Consider the following 20,679-nt stretch of genomic DNA (forward strand, 5'->3'; position numbering starts at 1 on the left):
ACTGCCCCCCCGAACCTCCGCCCCATCCAACCCCCCCTGCTCCCTGTCCCTTGACTCCCCCCCCGGAACTCCCTACCCCTTCTCCAATCCCCCAGCCCCCTTACCATGCCACTCAGACCAGCTTGTCTGGCTCCACGCAGCGCCAGACACGCTGCTGCATACATGCTGCTGTGCTCCCCCACAGAGCCCACAACCCCCCCACCCCACACACACAGCACCTGCCTTCCAGATTTGAACACCTCAAAATTCAGGAGTGCTCAAGCTCAGTTTGGGCAGCTGTTACTTCATTTCTCCCAAATCAAATATACTGATCCACTGTAACTTGCTGTAGAAAAAGTAGGATAAAATTGAGCAAGAAATGCTTCCCAGTGGTTATTAGGACTGGAATTGCTATTTTCAACAGCCATTGCCTTTTTTTTGGTTTGTTTGTTTAAAAGGAAGACAGTGATATTGCATTGGCAAATTCCCCAAAGAAAGAAAGAAAGAGTGGAACAAAAGAATAATAAAGGCACCTCAACTTTTCCTCATTTATGGAGGACAGTCTTATAATATGCATCCAGATATCCTCCAATCACACAAGCTGAAAATTGTTCCACTTTACTGCAGCTCTGTAACCATATGGGACCCAATCCTGTCTGTGTTTTGTGCACATCCAAAATTCCTGCTGAATGACCCACCCTGGGAGCGAGTTACCAGTGACCCAGGGCTGCGGCGGAAGGAGGGTGCAGGTGGGGGTGGGGGGAGAGCCCAGGGCTCGGGCAGCAGGAGGTGTGTGGGGGGCACTGGGGGGGAGGGGGGAAGAGGGGAGCCCAGGACTGAGGGGAGTGGGGGGAGGGCACTGGTGGGGGGGAAAAGGGGGAAGCCCAGTGCTGCGGCAGGGGCTGTGGCGGGGGGGGGAGAGCCCAGGGCTGGGGCAGCAGGGGGGAGCCCAGGGTTGTGGGGGGTGGGGGGCAGTCACCATTTTTTTTGCTTGGGGCGGCAAAAAACCTAGAGCCGGCCCTGAAAGGACAAGTGCTGCTGAGTTGTGTTTCATAATGATTTTTGAATTGTATTTTTAGTTAATGGCAAAGGCACACGATCCCCAGGTCAGCACTCTTTTATATTGTTGTATTTAAATCCAGATAATTAATTAAAATACAATGCAAATAAGGAAAAATATAACAAAACAGCCATAGATTTTGTGCAATTTGGTTAAGGAGCCTAAAGAATGAATTTCTGCTTCCCAGTTATAACAGATAAGGGTCCCTAAAAATAATCAATATGAAAAGCTCAAAATGCTGCTGCCCAATTAGTGCAGCCCTCCAATAATCTTTACTTTAGATGCACAAAATCCAAAGACCGAATGCAGAATGACACTTGCTTTCCTACTTAAAGATTTAAGTAATGTAATTTGCTAAATCTCAAAGAAGGTTGCTGGTCACACTATTTCTATAGCTCACTGATCCAAGGCTCACTGCATTACTGCTCAGAGCAACAGTGACTGCCAGGCACAGTTTATGTCCATAAACAGATGACCAGCCATAAATTAGGAAGTGTCAGTGGAAGGGTAATTGAGGAAAACAGTAAGGGAAAGGAAAGAATGAACAGACAGGTTATTTACTTTAGCCATCTATGCACATTTTCCACTATTATTACCATCAATGTAATTAACCTAAAGTTTGAAAGTCGCAAATATAATTACAAGCAACAGTAATTTAAGAGATTTTAAGGCTAAATAAATACTCCACCGCACTTTTTATTTAAACAACAATATCAATTCAAGATGCTTTCTCTGTATCGTTGTTCATCTCATAGGCAGGCTTTATTAACTGATATACACTGCACCAATATACTTTTCCTCTGAGTTTGTTGTTATTTTGCAACAGGCAGCTCCAGTTACCTTAACAATTCTACGCAAACAAACAGTGAGCAAAGTGCTCTGGACACATAACTACCACCACACCAGTTTAGACCAGTGCTCCATCCAGTCACATAGCCTTTCTCTGACAGTGGCCAGCACCAGATGTGTCAGAGAGACATGTAAGAAACGCTGCAGTAGGTTGTTATGAAATAATCTGCCCCTAAGGAAAGTTCCTTCTTAACACTCAGTTAGAGTTTGGCTTATGCCCTGAAGCATGAGGGTTTAATATCACTTCCAGACTTTAGTGAGGGTTTGAAAGAAACCCCCAATGTACAATTCTGGGTGTAATTAGATGTACAAATGTCACAGAATCATAGAATATCAGGGTTGGAAGGGACCTCAGGAGGTCATCTAGTCTAACCACCTGCTCAAAGCAGGACCAATCCCCAACTAAATCATCCCAGCCAGGGCTTTGTCAAGTCTGACCTTAAAAACCTCTAAGGAAGGAGATTCCACCACCTCCCTAGGTAACCCATTCCACTGCTTCACCACCCTCCTAGTGAAAACATTTTTCCTAATAGCCAACCTAAACCCGCTCTGCCCCCGCCTCCACTGCAACTTGAGACCATTACTCCTTGTTCTGTCATCTGCTAACACTGAGAACAGTCTAGATCCATCCTCTTTGGAACTCCCTTTCAGGTAGTTGAAAGCAGCTATCAAATCCCCCCTCATTCTTCTCTTCTGCAGACTAAACAATCCCAGTTCCCTTAGCCTCTCCTTCATAAATAATGTGCTCCAGCCCCCTAATCATTTTTGTTGCCCTCCGCTGGACTCTTTCCAATTTTTCCACATCCTCCTTGTAGTGTGGGGCCCAAAACTGGACACAGTACTCCAGATGAGGCCTACCAATGCCAAATAGAGGGGAATGATCACATTCCTCGATCTGCAGGCAATGCCCCTACTTATACAGACCAAAATGCCGTTAGCCTTCTTGGCAACAAGGGCACACTGTCGACTCATATCCAGCTTCTCGTCCACTGTAACCCCTAGGTCCTTTTCTGCAGAACTGCTGCCTAGCCATTTGGTCCCTAGTCTGTAGCAGTGCATGGGATTCTTCCCTCTAAGTGCAGGACTCTGCACTTGTCCTTGTTGAATCTCATGAGATTTCTTTTGGCGCAATCCTCTAATTTGTCTAGGTCTCTCTGTATCCTATCCCTCCCCTCCAGAATATCTACCACTCCTCCCAGTTTGGTGTCATCTTCAAAACTTGCTAAGGGTGCAGTCCACACCATCCTGCAGATCATTAATGAAGATATTGAATGAAACCAGCCCCAGGACCGACCCTTGGGACACTCCGCTGGATACCAGCTGCCAACTAGACATGGAGCCATTGATCACTACTTGTTGAGCCTGACGATCTAGCCAGCTTTCTAGCCACCTTAATAGTCCATTCATCCAGGCCATACTTCTTTAACTTGCTGGCAAGAATACTGTGGGAGACCGTATCAAAAGCTTTGCTAAAGTCAAGGACTAACACGTCCACTGCTTTCCCCTCATCCACAGAGCCAGTTACCTTATCATAGAAGGCAATTAGGTTAGTCAGGCATGACTTGCCCTTGGTGAATCCTATCTTTAGTCCTATCTTTTTTAAAAATCTTGTTAAGCTCTTGACCTCTATGATACCTTGTGGCAATGAGCTCCACAGGCTAATTGTGCCTAGTGTGAAAAACTTTCTTTTTCCACTTATAAATTTGCTGCCTTTCAGTTTCAATGATCCCTTATTCTTGCATTATAAGAAAGGGAAAATACCTTCTCTGAAGCATTCATTATTTTTGTATAACTTTATCATGTCTCTTCTTAGTCATCTCCTCTCTAAAGTAATCTCTTCCAATATTTTCACTCTCTTTATCTGCATAGGGATTTTCTTCCATCCCTGTAAACATTCTTGTCACCCATTTCTGACCTGTCCACTATTTTTGCTATATCCTCTTGTAGACTCTCTTGCCAGCTTCCTGTTTCTGATATACTTCAAGTATTTATTGTTACTTGGCTTAATCCCCTTCAAATTCCATCACAGCCCTGCTAATTCCCTTCTTACATATTGACTGCTGTAGTTTATGCTCCTTTCTATTGGCTATGCTCACATTTTAGGGAGAATGAGTTGGAAGAAATGGGTCAGAGACATAAGAAAAGACTATTTTGTCCGGTACCTTGCTGAGGAAAGAGAGGCTGGAAACTGGAAGATATCTAGCAAGTGAAAGCTCAAGCAAGGCTACAACACAATTTGAAACCCTTAGATTTTCTAATGATTAATATTCTAGAAGTCCCATAGAGGGTGTGTCTACACTGCCAAAAATACAATACAATACAATAAAAGACTCGCAGCAGTGCTTCTCAGACCCTGGATCAACAGACAGGCTCATGGAGCTCGTGCAATGGGGCTAAAAATAGTAGCAATTACCTTTGGGCTTGGGCTGGAATCTGGGCTCTGAGACCCACCCCCCTCACTGGTAGAGCCCTGCATGGATACAAAATTTATATCCATGGATGCAGCTATCCACAGGGCTCTCCCAGGAACGGCAGCAGCAAAACCAGCAGCATGTCCGGCCAACACTCACAGGAGCCAACACCCTGCAGGGGCAGCTCCTCCAACGTGGCTGTATCACCGCCAGCCCCACCCACTGGGGTGGACAGCACAGACAGCTGTCCCTGGTCGCACTAGTGTGTGCAAGCGGCTCACATATTCCCAGACAGGAGTCCCTCCCACGCAGCGGTCTGAGTATCCTATCCGAGAGCATGTGAGCTGCTTGCACATGCTAGTGTGACCGGACACAGCTGTCGGTCAGCCTGGTGCACACCCCAATGGGCAGAGCTGGGGGCGATATGGCCATGCCAGAGGAGCTGCCTGTGCGGGGAACTGGCTCCTGTGACCAGCAGCCCGACATGCTGCTGCTTTCACAGCTGCAGTTTCTGGCAGAGCCTTGCAGCTCCATGGATATCCACTTTGTAGCCGCAGATATAAATTCTGTATCTGCACAGGGCTCTACTCACCAGGTTTCAGAGTCTTGGCTCCAGCCTGAGTCCAAACGTCTACACTGGTATTTTTTAACCCCTGTAATATGAGCCCAGCAAGCCAGAGTCAGCTGACCCAGGCTCTGAGACTTGCTGATGTAGCTCTATTTTTTGCAATGTAGACATACCCATATAGACAGATTAGGTTAGCTTAGCTTATGAGGAGATGAGGTCAGTGTTGGCTTTCATGAAGACAGGTACGAGAGAGGAGAGAAATGGATAAGGCTGTGGAGTTGCAAGTGAATCAAGAAGGAATGAGGTGGCTTAATTCCAGGAAGATGTAATGTTACAGTAATACAGCCAGGGTTGACACTGATTTGCAACCAAGAGCAGTGAGAGAGGAGGAATCAGATCTGCTAAAGTTTCCACCTAAGCAGATACCTGTTTGAGTCATACAAGTACTCAGCCAACAAATCAGCAGATTTTAAAAGCAATAGCACAATTCAATAAATTCATTAAACACTAACGTGAAAACACTTCATGAGAGTTGGATGGTACTTGAACCTTTAGCTTTGGGCTTCATAACATACCTTCTGTGTAAGTATATAGAATATTCACATACCTTTCTCTGCATTACTTAGAGAAACTCACTTGCCTAGTTTCCTGCTACAAAGGAGACAATATTTATCTTGATGATGGATAACCGCTTGCCCCAGGTGCTATTTTATTTCTTAGTTCTATGTATGTGTAAGGGAGGAAGAAACAATGAATAATGGACAATGTACTCTAGGTAATATTAACATTTCGGTGCTACTCTTTTGTTAGCTTTTATTTTTAAAAAAACAAACTACTGTGTATCATTTACAGAACATCTGTGATACAGTAGAAAATTGTTCATATTTTTAAATGCTTTGACATTTTTAAATGAACACTGTTACTATATAAACATTTTATATCCTTATAGCTGTACTTTGCAGGGACATTATACTGAATCTTTGTATGTCCTGTGACAAAGTTCCTCCTTTACCTTGGTGGGTCCTATGCTTATTGGCAGATTTGCTCGCCTCACAGATTCACCTTGTGGGTCGGGAAACAGCCCAGAGACCTTCCCCTCTGGTAGAAGCCACAGTCCAGGTCAATTCCTCCTGTGTCTGCCCAGGAGTTGAGAGGTTTGGAGGGAACCCAGGCCCACCCTCTACTCCGGGATCCAGCCCAAGGCCCTGTGGACTTCAGCTGTCTAGAGTGCCTCCTGGTACAGCTGCACAATGGCTACAACTCCCCACGGCCTCCTCCCAACACTTTCTTTATCCTAACCACAGTAGCTTTCTCCTGGTGTCTGATACTAATACTCCTCAATCCTCCAGCAATATGCCTTCTCACTCTCAGCTCCTAGTACCTCTTGCTCCCAGCTCCTCACATGAACGCTACAAACTGAAGTGAGGTCCTTTTTAACTCAGGTGCCCTGATTAGCCAGCCTGTCCTAATTGATTCTATCACTTTCTTCTTAATTGGCTCCAGGTGTCCTAATTAGCCTGCCTGTCTTAATTGGTTCCAGCAAGTTTCTGCTTGTTCTGGAACTGCCCCTGTTACCTTGCCCAGGGAAAAGGAATCTACTTAATCTGGGACTAATATATCTGCCTTCAAACACTCTTCTGTAGCCATCTGGCCTGACCCTGTCACAGTCCAAAAAGCAATTCTGCACTGTGCTCCTCTAAGGCATACTTTTGACCATGGCAAAGTGTCCCCAAGATTTACTGAGTTACCCTTTGCTCAAGTTTTAAGCTCTGCTGCTTTCATCCACATTGACAGGTTTCATTGTACATCACTCCAAAATATTCAAGAAAAACTGGAAGGGCAATTGTAACATCCACAAGTTATACATATTTCCATTACATGACCTAATTACGGGTTATTGCAATACTACCTCACACTTCACTATTAAGTTTACAAGTTACTGGGGGCAGTGATGCAACACCTGATATACATAACATGATACACACAGTTTTCAATCTGCCAAGAGCTAAATGGATATTAATCAAAAATGGGAAACAAAAGAAAACAGTGGCACAGGAACCTTAATATACCATGTGATTAAACCTTCAGTACAGTGGTTTTCAACCCAAAGGGGTCCACATTTCCATTTGAAAATTTTTAGGGGTCCACAAATGAAAAAAGGTTGAAAACCACTATTTTAAGATTGACAGTCTATTTCCTCAGTCCCTCTTTGATGTATGCAGTTTCAATAATATGGAATCTCAGATAAAGGTAACATTTGGATCTGTACAAGGAATAGTAAAATGGTATGTAAAGCTCTATATAACTAAGAAAGGATCAGAGGAAAATAGATCTACTAAATACTATTTAAGAGGACACACAGTCATAGAATTTAAGCCTAAAATTTCATGTGTCTTAAATCTGTTAATGTGACTTGACTTTAATGAGAGATGAAGCACAATTATTGTGATAAACAAATAGCCTCAGATTGTCAGAACTGGACAGAATGAAAGCACTTGAAAAAATGTGACATTTTTACTGGTACATTCATAGCCTTGAAAACTTAACCGAACCCTACTGTTTAACTACCTATCATCATTAACTACACTGGCACATGTAATCCCTCTGTGAGAGTGTACCATTCCCCATTAGTCACACTTCTTCTAAAAGCAGGCTCTCCTAAGGGCAATTATTTAAGTTCAGATGATCATATTTTAATCAGACTAAGGAAGTTTTACAGTACAGACTTGCTTTGAAATAGACTTGCATCACCTGAACTTACATTTTAAGCATTTTCTAATCACCAGCTCTAAATAAGTTTTAGTTATTGGAATGTGATACTGATTGCATCAAATGAATATATCAGAAACCTGAGCTGCTTCTCAAATAGTAATTTTTTATTTACTGTTTTAATACTGTTGATAATTTACACACACACACACACACACACACACCAATCTTGAATAGCTGTCCCTTAATCATGGGGTGTTGCATCTATTAACTAGTCAGCATTTGATTTAACATGTTCCATCACTTACTACTGCAAAGCTTTTACCCTCTGAATATAGAAGACATCAGCAGCTACTGGATTTAATTGACTAAAGAACTCTTGTTTGGAACAGGAAATGCTAATTCAGAATTTCCTTTACAAATGCTGATAGACTTAAGGGAGGGGAAAAAAGCTTGGAGGAAAACCTCTTATCTTTCTGTCTCGTACACCAAACTAGCTTTGAGAGGACATGTACCACTGCCCTCCACTGGAGGGAACACAACTTTCTCCCTGTGAATACAGGTGCCATCTATTGGCATATGACTGTTAAAGACTGGCATCAACTCCTGGGCTGAATTTCTGTTCATAGGTTCATAGATTCCAAGGCAAGAAGGGACCATTGTGATCATCTAGTCCAGTGGTCACCAACGGGTCGATCGCAATCGACTGGTCAATCCTAGAGGATCTCCCAGTCGATCGCGATCTCCAGTGGTGTAGTGAGGCTGCTGATAAGGCAGACTCCTTGCCTACCCAAGCCCCACGCCGCTCCCGGAAGCAGCCAGCGCAGCCCTGCAGTAGGAAGTGGGTGGTGGCAGGGGTCTCCCTCCACGTGCTCCTCCTGCCTGCTAGCACTGCCCCCGCAGCTCCCATTGGCCAGAAGAGCTGCGAGGGTGCTGCTAGTAGAGAGGGGCAGCGCGTGGAGCCATATGCCCCCTGGCTGCTCCCCAGGGGCGTGTTGGCCCCTTCCGGGAGTGGTGTGGGGCCAGGGTAGGCAGGGAGCCTGCCTTAGCCTCACTGCACCACCTACCGGCAGCACCCTGTACCCCCTCCTGCACCCCAACAATCTGCCCAAGCCCAGAGCCCCCTCCTACAGCTTGCACCTCTCACCCCCCGCACCCCAATCCCCTACCCCAGCTTAGCCCAGATCCCCCCTCCCACACTGCGAACCCCTCGGCCCCAGCCCAGAGCCCACACCCCCTCCCAAACCCCAAACCCCCTGTCCCAGCCCAGTAAAAGTGAGTGAGGGTGGGGTAAAGGGGATGGAAGGGGCAGGGCCTTGGGGAAGGGGCGGGGTAGATCCTGGGTTGCCCTTAGATTCAAAAAGTGATCTTGGGCGTAAAAAGGTTGGAGACCACTGATCTAGTCTGACCTCCTTTATAGCACAGATCACTGATGATCAAAAATAAGCTATAGGACGGTACATAATTAATAGTCTTGTGTACCACTGTCCTCTGCTGGACAGAACTAGATCTTCCCTTATGTACTTGCAATAGGTTCACCTAACTAGCTGAGGTAGTGCGAGGCATCTCCTTTGCTTCGGTGAGCAACAAGTCTGGCTTTACTGAGCCAAAGTTTAAGAGTTTGGTGAGCGGAAAGTTCCCCAATGGGTAAACATCACAGAGCAGTAGAAGATCATAGCATCTGTGAATGTAAGTGACTACAGCTTGAATGTGACTACAGTGACTACTATCAACATTTTTATACTGCACTCATTATAATATTTAAGCATCTATAATCAAATGATCATACAGCCACCAAAAAGAACAAGAAACTGAAAAAAAAAAAAAAAAAGCTAGGAGAAAAGTTACTTTAAAATACTAAACATCTCTCTCTCTCTCACACACGTACATACACAATGATGGTAAACATCATGAACTAAACAGTATATACACAGCTCATTGCCTTCCTACCACCTTGTTTTCTTCTGGAATCCCTTGCTCTATCCTTTTGATCTATTTTGTCTTTTTATATCAGTAGAACAGTTTGGAGGAAAAAATACCAGGGTGGGAAGGAAGAATTGTGAAAAATTTCTCAATGTTTTTTGTTTTTCTCCTCAAAATTTCAAATAATTTCAACCAGCTCTGCAGCTGGCATAAAAACAAGGTGGAAATTTCAGCTACATTTTTTCAATTTGTTTTAACTTTTGAATTTGAAAATATTAAAATGGTCTTAATTATAATTTTTGAGAGGAAGCAAACTCTTGCCTTATGTGTCTATAAAGCATCTTTTGGGCACTGATTAGGTAACAAATAGGTAATTAACAAGTATATTCAAAGTAAGTAATATTTCCACTGACCTAAAGTCCAGTAGGACACTGCTTCCAGATGTGAAGAACTACTGTATATGGCATGGATATACATGAGATGAATTATCAGCTCTGCCAACCACCACCAAAAGAAAATGCGAACTATGCCCAGCAGTAAAATGCAAAGGTTAATCTTCAAACTGCAGGATTCTTGTCTCTTCATCTACAGAAAGAAGTCAAAGTAAGTTATATTGTGTACAAGTGACCAGACATTTCATTCAAATAGACTTTTTGATGCCAACTTTTAAAATTTAATTTCTTTTTATTTATCTGCACCATCAAGAGCACTATTCTCAAATGGAGAAAAAAGACACTTCCCTTCTATATCCTGTCTACACTACAGACTTGTACTTCTGCAACTTCAATCAGTAGGACTGAAGTGGTGCAAGCCACAATAGTGCAGAGCTTCCACATTAGCCATCACGATTCAAGAGCATGGTGCATTGCCACGACAGATCCAGCACACTTGGACAGTGCTACAGGGCCTGTGGATTGTTGTATCTATCTCACAATGCAGCTCTCTTAAACAGGTGTGTCATGTTTTCATCTGTCCACATTTTTTATTTGCTTTAATGGATGCTTCAAATGGTTCAGTCCTGCAGGGATATCTATGTATACCCAATGAGGGCAGCAGATGCATCACCCTACATCCCCACATTATCAATTGAGATACCCTGTCACCCCACTGCCAGACAATTTCTGAGCCTCGGGGCACCAAATATGTTGAATGTCATCATATTTGAAGATGCTCAAAGAGAGCCTTATTTAATTATAATCCCCTAATTTCTAGAGAGATGTCACACAGAGGAATACAAGTCATTTTAATAAAACCTGTATCTGGCTCTGTGAATTATACCCTAAGTACCTGATCCAGCAAAAATTATCTGCTAAGAAATAAACACAAGCTTCTCAAAGAGCACATGAAAAGAAAACTTTATGCTTCTCTCAGCTTGTATCTACCACTAACGTCCCTCATTTTAGTGTCTCTTCGCACACGGGATCAAGGAATGTAGGAACTGGCAGACTGGATCAGACTCAAGGTCCATCTAATTCAGTATCCTGTCTTTAACAGCGGCCAGCATCATATGCTTGGGCGTAATGTGCAAGAACCCCACAGCAAGGAGAAGAACCTGGAGAACAGTCTAAAAACAAATCTACAGCACTAATATGTATTTTTAACCATACAAGTGTAACCGTGTTATAGAATTTCGTCTCACTGATACAAGGTAACAGAAGTCATTCCAGGGAGATAAACAGAACTACAATATCTTCAGTTAACAGTCTATTTCCCGTTAACATCTGTTGGGTTCATTTTTTCCAAAGAAAGCATTTTGCCTTCAGACTCGTACAAAAACCCTGGAATTTAAAAATTCTGACAGGCAAAGCTAGTAAAATAAAGTAAATTAAGAGACAGGAAATTTACTTTTCTTTTTAGTTTCTTTTGGTTCACTTTTAGGGGTAGGTTTCGAGTAGCTGTACAACATTTTGTTGTTCTCATAAAAAGGCATTAAGTATTTTTGAAGCATTTAGTTAAATAGCCTTTGTAGAGGAAGAAATAACCTACCAGGTCACCTATTTTAAGGAAAAAACATTTTAATAAGAAAACTAGGCGGGGGTCTTAAAGTAGATTTTTCAATGCCTGAGGACATCTAGTAATAAAAATGTAGGTTTTTTATTCAAGGTGATCTCCCATAGAAAGCCTGATCCAAAGCCCACCAAAGGTAATGAGAGTCTCTCAATTGACTTCAATGAGCTTTAGAAATAGGCTCAGAGACCTAAACTTTATGGGCCCTGACACTGTTCTTAGAGATGCCTTAATATGCTGTGTAATAGGGTCAGGCATTGTCAAAGAACAATCGTGGAATATGCCAGGGGTGGCTGCATTTAGACCATCAAGTGATTCATATAAGCATTCATATATATTTTATATTATATATACATTGTGTGTATAATTCATTTAATATGTTATGTACATGTATACTTACACACAGACACACACACACCCCACGTTCGGAACAAATTTTAAGTTCTGGAGGCATTATTTAAATGTAATCTGCATCTCTCTATAGTTTACCCAAGATGTTGCTCTTGGATGCTGATGCTACTTCTTCCAACTGCAAAGCCTGCTATGATTGTTGGTGGATCCCCCTGTACACATGCATCCGTGCACACACACATTCACATACACTCCAAATAACTTGAAGGGCCCCGAACCAAGAGAACAAGTGTGGTTCTGCTGCAGAAGGGCGGATGAGGCTATCTGCTGAGACTGACCAAGGGGTCCACAAAGCAGGCAGGCAGGAGCCTCAGAGGCTGCTACAGCCTTAGCAGAAGCAACTATTGGAGAAAGAGACAAAACTATTAGTTGTTCCCAGGCACTATAACCTTAAGAGAGTCCAGATGTGAGAGACAAATTCTAATCATCCCTGTATTTATCAATATCCTTAGATGCTGGGAACAGCCAAAGGGAACTACAACATTTTCCACATAGTGGCTGTGGTAGTGGTAAATATTTGTTGAAGACAAGAAAGGGGAAGAGAAAAAGTAACACTGTGTGAGATGTTGAAACTCTCCTGTTTGTATCTAATGCACTGGATTTCTTGCTCAAAAACAATTTGTCACACTAAATGCTTTACTCCTATAACATTGCCACAGTCAGCAAGAGCTATGGTGATCTGCTGAACAAGCGCTGGTCTCACAAGTTTAAGTCATATAGGGGAAGATTTAAATTTTGTAGTTGGCATGTTTCCCAGGATGCCCACCAAATTCTAGGACATTAACTGTATTAAACGCATTCATATACTAAGTCTCATTCCACCTTCTTCCTAAAGTAGGCTAGAATATACGGTAATCTACTGTTTAGTGGGAAACCAGCATTGCCTTCCAGAGTCACACACAATACAGCATGCAAACCAAAGAACACTACAGATGTTGAACTTTAATTTTCAAATGCCTCCCTTTTGTGAACCTGATACATTTTCACATGCATCTATTTGTGCATGCAGAATGCTACTTACAAAAGCCAACCCACATTTACATATCTAAATCAGGTTTGCACATGAATATTTTGCATACTGTACAAAAGACAGACCCCTCTGAAATTTTGGGTGGAAGGATCAAGGTTTCAACTGGCCTCCACAAACGTATGCAAGTATGGGTGTTTACATGTACAAATTGGGAAGTTAGGTTTAATATGGGCTGCATGTATTTACGTACATAATACCCACAAATTCTGCAGGTAAATTTGTAGGGGCTGGTTGACATTTTTGACCTACTGAAACTGTCATGTCTTTGCACATGTTTGTACAGTACCTGGTATAATAGGGCCTATAATTATTGGTTGGGGCCTCTGGGCACTACTGTAATACAAAAATTATGTTAAAGTTATCTACAGCACAGATTAATAAAAAAAGTTTCTATTTACCCGTGTGGAATGCTTAAGTTATCTAAAGATAGCAAGTTTGGTATAAAAAGTCATAAAATGCACATAATACATAATCTGCAATATCCCAAATTAGGGTTATAAATTTAACAGTACAGTTTAAATATCAGTATCCATGGAAAGTTATACTAGCAATAACTTGTGAAAAATAAATAATGTAACAATAAACTTAAATTGCCCCTCAGTAATTGAGAATTTAGGGTAAGTTATCCCTAAATAAATACGATCTATTAAAAAAATATTTCAGCTACTTTCCTGTTTTTGCTTCTCATTGCTACTCTAGCTCATTTCTCCTGACATTGCCATTGTCTGGTAATATATTCTAAATAAATGTCCCTTGACCACTTGATGGTCCGACACCATGAGTTGCTGCATCAGCAGGGCATAGCACTGACTGATTCCACATTCTCATAATGCTCACTCTTTACTGGGATCCTATGTGCCCACGGCTCCAACAATCAGTGCGTATATCTGAACCTTGTAACCCCCAGCTCCCAGGGCATCAGCCAGGAGGGGTTAGTATATTTCTTTTTTTCTTTTCTTTTTTTGAGCTTGGGCATCAAAGAAGGCCATGGTCCTGTTCTCAAAAGGAACTGTGACATCCACCATGAGGATCCTCTTCTGTACCTCATTATTAATGACAATGTGTGGTCACAGTTGACTGTCCATTCCAGGGATAGTGGAGTTCACGTCAACCTTCCCCACAAGTAAAGGGATGGCCTTGATTAAGCGATCTTGGATGGTGCTGTGGCACAGCTGCCAGACGCAGGCTACTATTAATAAAAGGTCAAACCATCCCATTTTTGCAAAGCAATTATAACAAAGTAAAAGCATTATTACTGAAAGCTCTTTGCCACAGAATAGTTTTGCTATTTTTCATTTTCTGCAACTCCATTTTCCAGCATGTTAAACAGCAACATTCTTCTCACTCCCAAGATTAATAAAGAGTTTCGCAATTCTTCTTTTTTATGATAAAAGCAATAAACATACTTCATACCTCATGCACCCAGATAGAGCTATTGAAAATTGCTAATTAATTATCATTCAGACGCCCCTCTATATTCTGCCAAGTCACTACCCTATCCTCATTTAAGTCACTCCAACAAATCACTTCTTCTGCAACACCTTCACGGGAGTCAATAATATGGATTATTTAATAAGCTTATCTTCCTTTTTAAATTTTGTTTAAAAGTCAAATCTTGCAGAACCACCAAGATATGCATATGCATACTTCAAATGCGATCATATTACAGTAACCAGCATCCTGCTCTACTGTTTGTCTCTCCCCGACTCATTGTCTATGCCTAAAATTTAGGTTTGTTTGTGGCAGGGACAGTGTCTGCTATGTTTTCTTTGAAGCGATTAGCATACTTTTGGAGCTATAAAATTATATATAATAAGGAAATATTTCCTCAGTCTTCATCTAAGCTAACGTTAAAAGGTAAATACTGTATTCATTTGAATTTTCTCCCCACCAGTTTTGTTGTTCTCCTGAAAAGGGCTTTATAGAGGCACAATTGATTGGCTTGTTCTTAGTGAAGTCTAGAAAATTACCTGATAACTTGTTAAATCTTTCAATGAGCTTTGCAGATGATATTGCTCTTCTGACTCATCTCCCTTAATGACATCTCACTGGCAGTGAGTACTTTGAAGAGAAGTTTCTTCAAAGTACTGAAAAATCACTTGACTCGGCCTCTTTAATTCCTCTGGCACTTCTGTCAGTCACAGTTCAATGCAGTATCAGTGTGTGTGTTCATTTTTCTATTCAAAGCCACAAAGGGGAACTGGACACCGGATTCCTATTCATTCTAATGGAAAATGAGTGTCCAAATGTCGGACATACCCACAGAAAAGAAAACAAAGCTGTGCACAGGCTAGCCTACCCCTGCTAGCTTGAACCCAACTAGTGCAAATAACAATAGCCGCGAAGACACCACAGTGCGGGCTTCGGTGTGGGTAGTACAAGGCTGGCATGGACCCTTGGTACATTCTTTTCTCACTAGTCTGCTCTGAAGATTGTGCAGCACTGTCTTCACTGCTATCATTACCTGCACTAGCTGGATTCAAGCTAGCTCATGCTGGCTAGCCCGTGTACAGATTTTGCTACAGACAAATTTAGTTCACTTCTACTAATTCTTAAAAGTGTAGCGTATTTTACTTTTGTTGACTGTATTTTCATCATGTATCTCTTTAGTAAGGGAATCTTTTTCTCCACTGCATCAGGTGATAAGCATATCTCTTCCTGTCACTGAGCCTGCCCATGTTCTCACCAACATGATAAAATTCATTTTAGACAGGTGTGGGGGGGTGGAGGACGGAGACAGAGAGAGACTATCAGAAGTACAAGCCAGTCACCAAAAGTTAACCACATCCCTAAGTAAAGCGTGGGACTAATGTCTAGCTGGTTACAATGGCACTCACTTGGACAGATCCATGCATATTGCTTACAGTTATGGAGTTACAAGAACACAGAGGCAATCCCTAGTATTTTCTTTCAGAGCAAGCATTAAACATTCCACACAGGATCTAGATTAGTTTTCTGAGAGTACATGCTGCTTTGAGGTTCCATCTGCTCTATTGGTGGTGGAGGCTATTTTATTATCTTGTCTTCCTTTGAGCTGCACAGCAACTACATATTCAGAACTATATCTATGCTAGACCATGTTCTTACCTCTGTTCAGTATCCTGGTGTGTCACAAGTGGGCTTTTCATTGATGCAATACCCATACACTGTAACTATCTTGACTTTTATAAAATTTTAACCGCAAAGCATATCTCATTGCTGTATTTAGTGACCAGCTGATATGTCTGTGCTACTATTGCACATGCCTTGTACCTTGACATTATCAGTCCCTCACAGTACACCTACACACCAAGTGCCTCAGGTAGAAATGTTTATTTGCAATGTTTTCAACGAATATAGTGTTTATTAAAAGGTGGCTGATTGATAGCACTGAAAACTGAAGTCTATGCCTATCAGGAGATCAGACACAGCATGCACACGCACAGCAAAATTGTAAGCTCACCCAGGCCATATCACCAATGTGGCTTGATACTGCCAGGCTGTGAGAGTACTACTGCCTTCATGCCATTTCTACTGAGACTTAACTAGGATGCCAATTGGTGCCAACAGTGGTGAAGATTTCTGTTGTGTGGGCTCCTAGCCATTCAGAGAACTGCACTGAGGTCATCCACTCATTTAATGTAAGCTACCAGAGAGTCAAAGGACACCACTGAGCCAACTAGTGACTTTTGCTTACTACCAATCTAGGCTTTTATCTGAAGTGGTTGCCTAGAGGTGAAAGTCTCTGTCCTGTTACTATTCAAGTCCAGGTAGCAATGCCCTGCATTTCCCAAAGTGAGAGATAGGTGTGAGTGATTAGCCAAACTGGATGCTCAATTGTTCTCCAGAGTCTCAGCTTTCATTTGAATTAAACACTAGCCTTTACCTCTTATGGTTTCAAAGAAAAGCTTCAAACTGTGAAACAAGTGTAATCAATGCAGAGACATCTGCATGAATTTGTAGAGCCCCTGAAACAGCAGCTCTGAGGTTTAAACTGTGCCATTTATTTGAATGGACAGTAACTCATATCCCAGTGATGATCATTTACATGTCAACATTGTTCGTTATTTCACTGCTCATCAAAGCAGAAGAAGGGAGAGAAAGAATCATATCATGAAGAATTACAGCAGAGTCCCCTGGGAGAGGAGGGCATAAAAGACTAGCCAAGGAGATGTAGGAGATGTATAAATTAAGATGAAATGACCTTTAACAACACATGGCAATGTTTCAGGCACATGATTGGTTTCATTTTTTTTTAAAAGGGGGTCTCAGCTTTCAAAAGTTTGGAACTAGTTGTTCAAACTATTTATCAGTGGTTTTCAAATCAGCTTCAGGGGAAAATGTGGTCCAATGAATACTCATCAACAGCCAGCTATGACACATTCAATGTAAAAAAATGAAGGATTTGCAAACAGCGGAAGGAATATTTTATCACTCATATATACATGATGACCCTATAATTTCGGTTTCCACTGCACCTGTGTGGGATGGTGGGCAGGGTTTACCTTTTCTTATCATTTTTCATATGCTACATATGGTAGAATGCCCAGAAAACATGACTACATTAAGAATGTTCTCTATCTTAAGACCCCCAAATCTGGCACCTCCAAGACTTTCTTGTAATTTTTGCTTTACAAAACTTAAACATCTGGTCCAGGATAAGGATAAGAATCACAAATTTTCTGGGGACTAATACTGAAAATTCTTTCATTCTTATTTATGTATAATTTTCTAGCCGACTTTCAACTTGGCTTTGTTCAGTGTATAAGCTTGAACTGAGTCCAAGCATCAAAATATCTCTTACACTTTTATCTGCTGTTCAGAAAAATAAAAATATTGGCATGTTGGAATTCCCATCTTTGTATGGAAGACAGTAGGGCTGTATTTTTGTTCAGCACTTAGATACTATGATGATGGACACGTTAGAAACACAATGGGGATGGATGGAGCTGTTGTCATGCAAGAAAAGCTGAAAATGATAAAGAGCAATTTATTCATTTTCTGGTAATTTTTCATTTGAATAAGGTGTATGGCCTGTGATACCCACAATGAAAAGATATTTATGAACTGTTGTCAAAAGTTCCCTCATTGACATGCTCAAAACAGACCTGTCTCTATGGCATTGTTGTATACCTTGATGTTGTCAAATTCAGGGCCAGATATATTGTTTAAAGCAACTAAATTACTTTGTTTTTCTAAAGACCACATGGAAATAGAAGTCCCTTACAACAGCCAGGAAGGAGAAAATTTTATATTAGACTCAGTTATGGACACTGGGCACTAAAATCACCAAATGCATGAATGAAAACTACTACGTTTCCATTGTGGGTTTTTTATGGTATCTAGTTGATTGAAAAAAATATGTATCTATTTCATACCTCCAAGCCTTCACAGTCTCATGAAGAAGATAAAAAATATATGTGGAAAATGAAGGCTCTGAGTTTAAATCAGCCCCTCTTTACCCCAATCACTAGATTTTTAGACCCATTTGGACATTCTCCTTCAATCTGTCACTCAATCAATGAAATAGATACTCAGTTTTTAACGATTAGTTTTTTGTGAATTCAGTATTATTCTATGGCTGATGTGTAAACAGGTAATACCTAAGCTTGTGTTCTCAGTGCTCCCCTCTTTCCTGCATGCAATCTACTTCAAGCCATACAAAAAAGGGGAAGATGAAGATACACTAACATTAAGAATGTTTTCTGTTTGAAAATCTCATCAATCAGAATTTTTTCTCAAGTAGGTAACTGTAAATGAAACTTAACTCAGACTCGTCTGCAAAGTGCATTTTAAAATACATTATCAGACGAATCATCTGAAGTAATGGATTAAAGGGAATTTTAGGCTCTACCTATCCGAAATGTTCATCTAATTAACGACACCACCTCTGAAAAGATGAAAGTATCTGCCCTACCCCCACCTACACACACACACACACACACACACACACACACACACACACAATCTCTTTCCCCTTTTAATTTAATACAGCTTTAATACATACATCTGGCAGCTGGAAAGAGGTCACCAATTTGTTTAGCAGCTTTTCAGATATTATTTTCAAGATATAGACCTGAGCTTCAAAGTCTGGATCCAGAACCAAAATCTTCTGAAGTTCAGGGGGTGTTTAATAATATGTAGTTTTAGCTCAGGACCCCCAACTAATTTTCAGGCTGTCATCTTCCTTCTTTCAGGGCCCATTCTGGCCAATTTATCAAAGTGCCCAGAGCTGTCAACCTCCACATTAAAGGTAATGTGTGAAGGTGCTGGGAACCTTGCAGGAAGTGCACAGCACCTCAGAGGATTTAGCCCTCAGTCCACATCAGATGTATTAAAAACCAAGAGCTGTATCATCTTGAAAGTGCTGTTACCTGCTTAGTAAATTCATCGAAGGTCATAATGGGTCCATTGTGGAACACAGGATAGTAGAACATGTAGGCCAGCATCCAAAAAAATGAGTGGTACCTCTTCTGGGTAGACCCATGCCAGCAGTATTCAAGGCTGAAACTAGTGTAGTAGAGGCAGCGAACAGTCAGGGTGAAGAGCAGCAAGTAGTACTCATTTTCAGTGTCATACCACCCTCTCTGCAAAACAAAACAGAGAATGTTTATAACATGATGGGATTTGATATCAAACAATCAACATTCTTCCTGGCACTTTACTAGTCCTTAGGTCATCAATAATAAAGGGCAGTTAATATAGACTCAAACTATTTCATGCGCCTCCCTGGGGAGGCACCAGCACATAGTGGGGAGGCACTATTTACATTTAATTCCTTGGCATATCAGGGTTTCAGGCTGAGGGAAAGTTGAGGCTGGAGCTGCTAGATGACACTGTGGGTAACCTCAGCTGTTATGACAAGCCTGCAGTTCCGGCTGCCCCAACTGAGGCAGCTGCAGGGCTTGCTGGTCCCTGCAGACAGAGGCTGCTCCCTGCCTGTGCAGAGCAGGAATGCTGTAGCCCACATGGGCCAGTGGAGCAGCGGGAAGGTGGCTCAGTGGCAACAGCTGCCTGCTCCTTTCATTCTCCCGCACTGGGGAAGGGGAGACACAAAGGTGAGTTATGTATGGAGATGAAGGGCAGGAAATTCTCAATGTAATTAACAGACTTGGTGAATGCCCACATGTCAGTGAACTGTGTTTGGATGGTAACATCTATACTGTAGTGGATTTGATAGCCCTCCACCTTCCCCTTCCCCCGCCCCCCATTTGATGAGATCTGGTCCTGCTGCACCATGCATTGGAACCAAAGAGAAATGAGTTTGTCAGTAATAATAAAAGTGTCTTTTATTATGAAAGGTTAATGGAACAAATAAATCTGTTCACAAGTGAAGAATAGTTTCTTTAAAATCCATATAGCCAGTGAAAGGAAGCAAAGGATGAAGATAGCAAAACTGAGTCTATGCCAGTCAGTTAAAGGATGGTTAGCGACCCTTGTTTTGGCATAAATCCAACGGTTAGAGCAATAGGTTTCATTTTCCAATTCAGAAACCTACAGTCATGAAAGAGAAACTGCCAAGCTTGACTAAGCAACTCTGGGATATGAAAAAAATCAGCATTTTGAATTAGAGCGATTACATCTCTCTTGAATTAGAGATGTGTTTACTGGCGCATTAGTGGAGCACTTGTTTATCATATATTATGCTCCATCAAAATAACCTTTATACGTTAAGGCATATAATTTCATCTTTGATGCACAGGGCTTTATTCACATAACACCAATCACCATGATGAGGGATAACCCCCATTAT

General features: G+C 41.7%; 1 protein-coding gene across 5 annotated transcripts in view; it reads right to left on the reverse strand.

Annotated features, from left to right (window-relative positions):
- HHAT (hedgehog acyltransferase) overlaps window positions 1-20,679 on the reverse strand; it is a 368,911-nt gene that overhangs the window by 300,186 nt on the left and 48,046 nt on the right. For all 5 annotated transcript variants that reach the window (XM_045008651.1, XM_045008652.1, XM_045008655.1 and 2 more), the window contains 2 exons: window positions 19,301-19,513; window positions 9,913-10,084 (listed from right to left, as the gene is read on the reverse strand). In XM_045008651.1, the coding sequence (XP_044864586.1) occupies window positions 9,913-10,084; window positions 19,301-19,513 (385 nt within the window). The remainder of the gene's footprint in view (window positions 1-9,912; window positions 10,085-19,300; window positions 19,514-20,679) is intronic.

This window comes from Mauremys mutica, chromosome 3, assembly GCF_020497125.1.
Source record: "Mauremys mutica isolate MM-2020 ecotype Southern chromosome 3, ASM2049712v1, whole genome shotgun sequence".
NCBI classification, from domain to species: Eukaryota; Metazoa; Chordata; order Testudines; family Geoemydidae; genus Mauremys; species Mauremys mutica.